The sequence below is a fragment of the Chaetura pelagica genome, unplaced genomic scaffold (genome assembly GCF_000747805.2).
Source record: "Chaetura pelagica isolate M959 unplaced genomic scaffold, ChaPel_1.0 scaffold232, whole genome shotgun sequence".
In the NCBI taxonomy this organism is placed as follows: Eukaryota; Metazoa; Chordata; class Aves; order Apodiformes; family Apodidae; genus Chaetura; species Chaetura pelagica.
The window spans coordinates 183,055-192,595 of record NW_009952441.1 but is presented as its reverse complement, the minus strand read 5'-3'; the positions used below and the strand labels follow the sequence as shown (position 1 = coordinate 192,595).

At 52.4% G+C, this 9,541-nt stretch overlaps 2 protein-coding genes across 2 annotated transcripts in view; one reads left to right on the top strand and one right to left on the bottom strand.

Annotated features, from left to right (window-relative positions):
• Positions 1-3,684, top strand: part of PABPN1L (poly(A) binding protein, nuclear 1-like (cytoplasmic)) — a 5,179-nt gene extending 1,495 nt beyond the window's left edge. Inside the window, exons 4-11 of the mRNA XM_010008450.1 lie at positions 391-422; positions 621-795; positions 971-1,079; positions 1,511-1,575; positions 2,060-2,166; positions 2,265-2,352; positions 2,785-2,921; positions 3,645-3,684. Of these exons, the coding sequence (XP_010006752.1) occupies positions 391-422; positions 621-795; positions 971-1,079; positions 1,511-1,575; positions 2,060-2,166; positions 2,265-2,352; positions 2,785-2,921; positions 3,645-3,684 (753 nt within the window). The remainder of the gene's footprint in view (positions 1-390; positions 423-620; positions 796-970; positions 1,080-1,510; positions 1,576-2,059; positions 2,167-2,264; positions 2,353-2,784; positions 2,922-3,644) is intronic.
• A 3,194-nt stretch (positions 3,685-6,878) lies between these two features.
• TRAPPC2L (trafficking protein particle complex 2-like) overlaps positions 6,879-9,541 on the bottom strand; it is a 4,561-nt gene continuing 1,898 nt past the window's right edge. The window contains exons 2-5 of the mRNA XM_010008449.1: positions 8,821-8,993; positions 8,084-8,171; positions 7,875-7,954; positions 6,879-7,059 (exon numbers count right to left, since the gene is read on the bottom strand). Coding sequence (XP_010006751.1) covers positions 7,014-7,059; positions 7,875-7,954; positions 8,084-8,171; positions 8,821-8,993 — 387 coding nt within the window. The 3' untranslated portion in view covers positions 6,879-7,013. The remainder of the gene's footprint in view (positions 7,060-7,874; positions 7,955-8,083; positions 8,172-8,820; positions 8,994-9,541) is intronic.

The following is a 9,541-nucleotide window of genomic DNA, read 5'->3' as shown; positions in this document are numbered from 1 at the left end:
CCCGGAGGGGGAGGTTTTGTACCTCTCCGAGCTCAAACCCGGAGCCCGGGAAGGTGCAGCTTTGCCTCTGGGTGGGGCAGGGTTCCTTCCCGCAGCCTGGGAGCTGCCGGGAGCAGGTCTTGCCTCCCCTTCCCTGCCAGTAGGCACTGTTGCTTTGGCCTGTTTTCTTGTTTGTTTGAGTTGTGTTTTTTTTTTTAACACCCAAGGGAAACTGTTTCCAGGTCCCCTCTGCAGCTGGGAAGTGACTCAGTATGAAGTGCAGACCTTCCAGTAGCCCTTGCTCCAGTAGTTCTGGGGTCTTGTTGCCAGCCTGCCTGTATATCCTGGTTTAAAGTTGGGCTGGCAATTAAATGAGGTACAGGTGCTCTCTATTAACCCCTCTCCCTTCAGCAAGTGCAGTTACTTGGAGGAGACTTTAAAATGTAAAATTACTGGAAAGAGAAGTGGTTCTGTCCTGGCTCAGCCCAGGCCAGGGCAGTGCCAGGAGCGCAGGGCTGGGCTGTTTGCTCCTGCACGAAGCACCCTCTGTGCCTGCCTGGTGTTCTGCTGCAGGCTTTATGTTCGATGGCTGGTTGGTTGGTTGGTTTATTAAATGGCTTGTTGTCCCTCTTCCTGCCCAGCCCTCTCTTCCTGGACACTTCAGGGATTTGGCTTCAGGACCGGCCCTCCCTGGCCTCGGTGGAGGCGTCGTGGGACGCGGCGGAGGTGGCAGCGCTGCGGGAAGGCACGGGTGGTGACCCAGACCTGAGGGCTCTGGAGGGGGACAGTGAGGAGAAGCTGGCTGTGCCAGACCCAGTGAGTGCCTGGCTGAGCGTGGAATTGGTTTTTCCCTGTTTCTCTAAGGAAATGGGGAACTTTCTGCACCTTTTTTTTTTTCCAAAAAGTTAAGAATCAGATTAATCTTGGGCACCTGATGTAGAAATCCCTGCCCCGTGTGCTGCTCACCCAAGTGTGTTGGTTTGGGTTTCAGGAGCTGGAGGCCATCACAGCCAGAGTGCGGGAGATGGAGAAGGAGTATGAGAGGCTGAAGGAGTTGCAGCTGGAAGCTGAGACCCAGCTCATCATGAGCTCAGAGGCAGGTATGGGCTGCCCTCTCCAAGGACATCTCTGTGGCACAGGGTGGCAATTAAAGGCAGAGCAGGTGGCTTTGCCTCTCCTGGCAGCCTGGGGCTGATGGATGAGGGATGGCATGATGCTAATGCAGGTTTCATCCACTCTTACCTCCTGTTGTTGCAAGCCAAGGTGCAGCAAATTACTTAAATTGAGTAATTGAGTTTAGCCCCAACAGCCCCACCAGAGCAACCACCCTGGGGGGTTGTGTGTTTTTTTTGTGAAGAGAAAGGGGAAGGAGGAGAAGGGAACAGTATGGGCATTTGTGACCAGGGACCTGGGGAGCTTTGCAATGTGTCAGCTCTGTGGTGGCCATACTGAGAGCAGACCTGCCTGCCCAGGTGTCCCTCTGGTAGGAAGCTCCTGCCACTCCCTCTACTGCAACCCCTTGTCTCTGTAGGTCTCTTCCCAAAGACAACAGAGGAGAAGGTGGAGGCTGACCAGCGATCCATCTATGTGGGCAATGTAAGTGGGAGGCCCTGGAGCAGAACCCACCTCGCTGCTCCTTGCCCAGCCTGACATGTGTCTGAGATCCATCCTTAGTGGGGGGGCCCACCTGCACCCCCACAGAAGGTCCCATCCCAAATGCTTTTCCTCTGCCCAACCCGGACTGGGAATGTGGCTCAGCATCTGCCCACAATCCTCAGCCACTTGCAGATCATCTGTTGCAAGTGTCAGCTCCCCAAAATACTCCACTGGAAACTGCAGCTTGTGCTGTGTTGCTTGGTGTCTCAAAGCAGAGGGCTGGGGTGGGGGGGTTGACTCTTGGATTTGGGTTTCCAGGCTGGAGTATTCAGCTTGAAGGGTCTCCTGATGCTCAGGGGATGATGAGTCTATGGTGGTAAAGTGTGAATTTGGGTCAGCTGAGCTCTTTGTCCCCAGCAAGGGTGTGCAGATGCTGGGGGGGGGCTGGCTGGTGGTGCTGGAGGGGCTGGGAATGTCGTTGCAGGTGGATTATGGGGGCACTGCTGAAGAGCTGGAGTCTCACTTCAACAGCTGTGGGCAGATCAACCGAGTGACCATCCTCTGTGACAAGTTCTCAGGGCATCCTAAAGGGTCAGTGATGTGTTGGTTGGGGTGCCAGGGGTGCTGCCCTTTGCTCCCCAGCCCTGGGGGGCAGCAGGATGTTCTGTCCCTCACCCTGTCCCCTCCAGGTATGCCTACATCGAGTTCAAAGAGAAGAGCTCAGTGAAGGCTGCGGTGGAGCTGGATGAGAGCGTGTTCAGGGGCCGTGTCCTTAAGGTAAGAGCTGGATGAGGCCCCAGGGAGGTGGATCCATCCCTCCCTCCCAGCCCATGGGGCTGTGCTGGCAGCACTGGGCTTTCCTTGTAAAACCATGTGGCCACTTATGGGTGCAGTGCAGGGGAGAAGAGCAGAGCAGTGATGGGAAATCTGGTTTGGGAGATCTGAGGGGAGAAGGAGAAAGAAAATAAAACACGGCCCCAGAAAGCTGGTGCCAAAGGGATGGGGGTGACTTGACTTCACATCCTTGTGCTTTTACTTAATGTGAAAACAGGTTGTGACAGAGCATGGGTCACACAGAAACAGCTTGGAAATGGGGGGGATGTGAACATTCCTTTGGATTTGGTCAGTGGAGACCTCGACCTACATAGATGGGCAGTGGGAGGTGATGTGACACAAATGGAGCATACAGCTCCACCTCCTGCCTTCTAGGTGCTGCCCAAGAGGACCAACATGCCAGGCATCAGCACCACTGACCGTGGGGGCCACCGGGGCCGCTTCCAAGCCCGGGGCCATCGAGGGGGCTACTATGGAGGGCAGTACCTGAGGGTGCAAGGGAGGACCTACAGGTGAGTGGCTGGGTGGGGGAGTTTCCGTGTGGGTTTGGGTCAAAATCCCTGCAGAGTGGGGGCTGTCCAGGATGGGGATAACTGCCCCTTGGTCTGACCATGCTCAGCTTTGCACCCCAGCATGGGTGGGAGGATGGAGCTGGGCTCAGGCAGGAGTATCCTCCTGTGCTGTAAATGTCTCCTGCCCATCACCTGCTGTTTGCATCACCCTGGTGTGCAGGGGGCTGGTGGGAGTCTGGTGGCAGCTCCAGCTGGGACATGGGCACATCAAGGGGACTGTGGGCAGCCGGGATGGGGAAGGACTGAAGTGAGCAGCCAGTGATGGCACAGCAGACCTGTCCCTCTGCTGTCCTGGCAACCCTGCATCCCCAGCACTGCCTGGAGCTATTTTCCCTCCCACCTCCTGCTGTGCATCCAGAGCTCACTGCAGATTAGCTTCAGTGATTCCCCAGCTCTTTTGGCACTGTGGGAGGGAGCGGGGAGGAGCTTTTGGGGTGGAAGAAACACCTGGGAACTGCTGTCCCCCCTCCATCCCTGCAGGATTTTGGGGGGTGGGCATCATGCTCCCAGTCTGACCGGTTTCAGAACCATGCCTGGCTTTGGGGGTTTGCTGGGGCAGAAGGGTGAGTGCCAGCTCTTGGAGGGACTGAGGTAGCTGGTTCTTTGGCATCTCAGCTGAGCAACAGCCCTGATCTCCAGGATGCTGGTTCTCTTCTTGTGCAGGGGTCGGGCAAGGTTGCTGCCGTGGTACTTCCCATACTAGGAGGGACTGCTCTGCCCGGGTGATGCCAACAGGACTGAAGTGAAGAGAATGGGATTGGAGAGATTTAAAAACATGCCTGCCCAAGCCAAAACAAGATTAATTTTAAAGTGCCATCTGCCTGGCTGTGAGGATTCCTGGTGAGGCAGCCTGTGCTGGGCTGCATGGAGGGGAGGCTGGATCCTCCCCACCCACACACAGGCTGGATCCCTGCCAGCACCCTGGGGGGGGACTCACCCTGGCTTTTTGAAGGGACCACGTTGTCACTGAGAACAACCTCATTCCAGAGAACATCATCTCCTGGGAAAGGAAGAGCTCTCCCAGGCCATCAGTCTCATCCTCATTCCATAGAAAAAGGCTGGACTGGAGGGTTTGGGTTGGTGTCCAAATGCCCTCCACCCCACCGTGAGGGTGGACCTGTCCTGCTCAGCACATGAAGCACCCTCAGTTTTGCCAGATGTTTCTGTAAGAGCCTCAATGCTGCTTTGTCTTTTTGCCCACAAGAAGATGCTGAAGACCTTTCCAAAGACTTGTTTTCTTCTCCAAATCAGCAGAGAACCTCTTGAGTTGCAGCTCTAGATCTGACTCGCTGAGGAGCTTTTCCTTCATCAGCCTTGTGGATTTCTGACCTTCCTCTTGGGATGAGGATGGAGCCTAATGAGGTGTTTTGGATCTGTCTGGTTTTTAGTTTGCTGCTGCTGTATATCAAACAGCTAGGGGAGGGGGAAAAAGCATCCTTTGCTGTTTCTCTGGAAGACTCTATCTCTGTGGTGGTTAAACAAGACCCCCTTTCCCCTCTTATTTCAGAAGTCAGCAAGCCCATCTTCCCTCCTCCTCGCATTCCCAAGCTACAGGGATCAAAGGGCACTGCCAGCTCATTTTACTCTTTTCCTAGCAGTAGCAGTATTACAAAATCATCTCCACTTTTGCAGATTTGGTCTGATTTTCCTCTTTGCTCCTGTTCCTGCTCCAGTTCCCTTTTTGGGGTTGGTGTGAGCCTGGCTGAGTCAGGACAGAAGTGCACGGCAGGAGCTGGGTACTGGGGACCAAGCACTGCCAGGCACTTCCCCTTCCTGCTGCTCCTGATATTGAGCTATTTTTTTAAAGGAAAATACTTTGTGTGAGAAGAGGCAGGCTGGGAACACCAGCAGACAGCATTACTGGGCAAAGTTCTGCATTGAAATCTGGTTCATGACATCATTCTCATGCAAACCTTTCGGGACCCTTGGTTAGGATTCCTCTAACCCAGACACAACAGATGCCACTGACTCCTAAAGTTCCACAGCTCAGGGTGCATTGCCAGGCTAAAAATCCCACTGATTTATTTTTTTCCCTCCCCCTTAAGTTCTCAAGATATTTTTTTTTAAGCTTGGGTCCTTCTCTCTCCATCTTGTGTTGATTTTGTCCTTTGCCCCGTGCGGTTGGTGCTGCTCAGAGCGGCTCTGGGCCGAGCTACCCGTGGGCTTCAACTGTGAAACTGTCTTTTTCTTGGGCTTTAAACTTTGTTTAGTAGCTTTGTAAGTTTTTGAGACTTATATTTTTAAGGAAAACCTAATTGTGGGGCATTGGGCCTCTCCCTTGTGGAAGAGGAAATGCTGAGCTCCTGTCCCTGGGAGTGAAGAGAGTGAAGACTTTTAGATGGAAATGTTTTGGAATAGCAGAGTGCAGCTGGGCCTTGTTTAGCTGGTGGGAGAGGCTGGAACACTTTCATCCCCCATTATTTGACAGGTTGTTGATTAAATGTATTTAAGTTCTGTTTGAGAAGGTTTAGTAAATGTCACTTATTTTAAAATAATAAATGATCCTGCTGTGTGAACTTCACCTGCAGTGAGACTGTGCTGGCTGTGAGACTGCTCCTCTGGCCTGGCTTTCTCCAGGCTTCTTGTATCCTTTGGAGCTGGGAAGCTGATTTGATTTTATTTTTAGCTATGTTTGTGTTTTTTAACTGCTGAGGTACTTGAAGCACAGATTGCTGCCTGGGGGGCAGGAAGGACTGGGGGTGGAGGTGTGTGAAGAGCACTGAGGAGCTGCTCAGTGCCTACTCCTGCCTGTGTTACCTCTGCTCAACCTCACCTAGTGTGAGTGTACAAGTGATTAAGATACTTTTCCAGTCAAGTTTATATTTCTTTTAAATGCAAATACCTGCTATTCATTTGGCAACTTTTAATTAGGACTGCAGGGGGAGGAGATGTTAATAGTTTGGGCTGAGCCAGGCAGCTGTTCCATCCTGAAGTCTTCATCTCTTGGTGTGGATTCATCCCAGCTGCTCTACCTGTGCACCCTGACCTGGGCTGGAGGCACTGGGAAGTGTTCCTGGCCTGGCTGGGTGAGGCACAAAGTGGTGACAGCACATCCTCTCCAATGTGGGTCACCCCAAGGTCCTCCCAGGAAGGCAGGATCAGTGCAGGGCTTGGGGGGGTTAAGGTGGGTGCTTGGAGAGCAGCTGGTGGCTGTGTCAGCCAGAGCCTTCCCAAGGACACAGAGGCTGGGGCTGCAGAGGAACCTGGAGCATCCAGCTGACTTGCAGAGTTCTCTCTTTTCCAAGAACTAACAGAGTAAGTACCTACAGATCTGAGTGCTGCCAGGTAAGGAAAAACAGGACAAGGAGTCCAGTGTTGAAATTCAGGATTGCTGGTGGTGATCCTGTTGGAATGGGTGGTCCTGAGCAGCAGGATTGCTGTTGCTGCTCCAGAGGATCTGCTTGGAAGCAGCAGTGCTTCTGAGGAGCAGTGTCACCCTGTGCCTCCCAGCTGAGATCCAGGTTGACCCTCATAACAGAATCATATAATCATGGAATGGTTTAGGTTGGGGGACACTTAAAGACCATCCAGTTCCACCCCTGCTGCCATGGGCAGGGACACCTCCCACCAAACCAGGTTGTTCCAAGCCCCATCCAACCTGCCCTTCAACACTTCCAGGGATGGGGCAGCCACAGCTTCTCTGGGCAACCTGGGCCAGGGTCTCACCAGCCCCTCGTGCAGCTGTGCTTGCTCAAATCACAGGCACAGCAGGAATTACTCTTTTTTTCCAGAGCCAAATTTCTACAGAAACACTGAAGCTTCACATGTTTCTGTGGTGAACAAACCTCCTCTCTAACACAGCTGACCTTCCTGAAGGGAGAGCTGGCTCCACATCATACCTGAAGGGACTTCAGTGCTCTACTCAGGTTTGCTGGAGTAGAAATGCACGCAGACCTTGCAGGTGTCAAGTTTAATTTACACAGAATACATTTAAAATATGACACAGAACAAAGACAATATATACATCACTTTGCAGGCACACTCCTGTCCACAGGGAATGTTCTCAGTGCTGAGATGAGAAGGGGCAGGGCCTCAGCACACCTGCATCATCATGGAGTTCACCATGTTATCAAAAGCCCTGGAGAAGGAAAGGAACACAGACTACTGAAGGAGGCAGCAAGTTCTGCCCAGCTGGTCTCCTGCAACAAAAGGAGCAGCTCACAATGCCTGACTAACCAGCTGGCTTTTCCCCAAGCTGAGCCATGGTTTTACTCCATCTATGAGATGCTCTCTTGAGTAAAGAGTGATTTTTTTATTATTTTTTTTTTTTTCCCCTCAGCTGAAGCAAGCAGGGCTGGTCCTGGCTGTAGCCTTGCCTCAAAGTGTAGAAGTTGTTCTTCCCTTGGCAACAGAAACTCTCAAGGTTATTAGCACTCCCTGTGAGATTCATTCCAGAGGAGGAATGGGGGGTACTGGCCCCCAGAGGTGAGGAATTAATGCACCCTGAATGTCTACCTGTCCTCACCCAAGAATAAACCCTGACAAGTGCAGTTTTTTGCTCTAACGTGCTCTATTTATGTTTCTGCTCATACTTGCCTATGAAACAGGACATCTTTCCTTCCCAGTAATTTTCCTTGAGCCCATGTTTCTAACAGCAGTTCTGAGGTAGGAGTGAGAGGTCAGTGTAACTTTTGATGAGACCCTCAGGTTTTCTTTTAGGCAGAACTAGCCCACATTTAGAGCATTCACACCTGAACTGGCCACCAGGGATTATGATGGAATCATAGAATAACTTGGGTTGGAAAGGACCTTAAAGATCATCTAGATCCAACCCCCTCTATGGGCAGGGACACCTCTCACTAGACCAGGTTGCTCTTGGTCCTAATTACATCCCAGCTACACTGCAAGTTCCAAATGGATGATGACAAATAGGAGTGTGGTCAACCCACGTACCTGGAATGGATCCGGTCCCCAGGGTTATAGAAAGGGTTGCACATGATGTCTGTGTAGGAATTATGCAGCTTTCGGAACATCTGCAAAGGAATTGTAATTTAATGATGACTTTTGTGTGGTTTTTTTTGCCTCTCAGCACTTGGTGAGTAAGTGGAAGTAGCAAAAAAAGCCACTGATGGGGCAAATGGTGCCCTGCTCTCTGCACTCACGCTGCGGATCTCGTTGTCCCGGAGGGCGGTGTTGGAGGAATCCACCACCATCACAAACTTCACCTTGGAGTTGGTCACGTAGCCATATCTGTGCAGCTGTTAAGGAATGTGGGTCTGAGGCACCAGAGCCTGGCAAAGCAGCTCCAACAAGGCTGGAATAGGCCCCAAGGAACCAGCTGAGAGGAAAGCTCCTGTCCTTGCTGTGGCTGGCAGGGAACTGGGGCCAGAGGAGGCAGCAAGAACCAGCCTGCAGGAATTGTGTCCCCTCTTTCTGCCTCACTTCTGCCACCTCTGACAACCCCAGGTCCTACACAGGCTGGAAAGGCCTGTTTTGGTGAGGGCTTCTCATTAAGGTGGTGGTTCTTCTATTTTGGGAGACCACAGTTGGTCACCTGGAGATTTTTGAGTACTGGGCAGTGTGACTGGCCTGAGACCTCAGAAATTAACAACCAGTTTGTGAAAACCCAGAAATCAGGTCTGCTGGTAACTTCCATCTGTGGGATTCAGAGAAAAAAAAAAAACAAAGGTAGTTCAAAATATCAACTTTGGGAATTAAAAACACCAGGGCAGCTGCTGAGCTGACCAAGGCACCAACCCTGAACCTCCACATGACAAACTGGTCAGTGGACAAGTTTTCTGCTGATGCCTTTATTGTGGCACTGAGCAGGAAGAGAGGTTTCCCAGAGGAAAGATCCCATAAATACACCCTGGAATGGCAAAGGGCTCTGGAAAGATACACCTTGTAGTCCTCTGTGGGGTAGAGCAGCCCTAGGTACAGCTCCCTCTGATCTACCAGAGCCTTGCCCATCGCAGAGATCTTCTCATCCACAACATCCAGGGAAGTGTGCACAGTGTAGTGGAACTTCAGCTCGTTTTCTGTTGGAATGCTCCGGATGTACAGGGGATAGTTCTAGCAGGGAGAGGAAATGACACAAACTAGGGCTGGCCCCTCCACTCTGTGTGTGACAGCTGGTGCCACAGCAGTGCTCTCACACCAAGAGCTGCTGCTACCAGAAGTAAGCAAAGCTCTAACAATTAAAATGTAAAATGCAACCCTTTTTCATTCACAGCCCCCCTCTTTACACCATGCAGTGCTCTTGGGACAGATCTGTCTCCATGCCCCAGAAGAAGCATTTGCACAGGCTCTGCACAAGGCTCGGACCCCACCACCCCTTGATCTGCACCCCCTGCCCCAGCAGGGCCTGTCCCCAGCTCACCAGAAGCCCCTCTCCCAGCAGCAGGAGGTGCAGGCTCCTTCACACTGTCCCTGTCCTTGCTATTCCAGCTCCCTCTGCCTCGATCCCTGCCTGTCCCAGCCTGCCCTGCTCCCCCCTGTCCCGGTTTGACTTCATTTAGTCAATCAGCTTCACCTTCACCCCCTAAGACCCTCCGAGGCCCTGCCCGGCTCCCCTCACCCCCCAGAGCCCCCCCTGCTCCCCACAGCCCCTCCTCACTCCT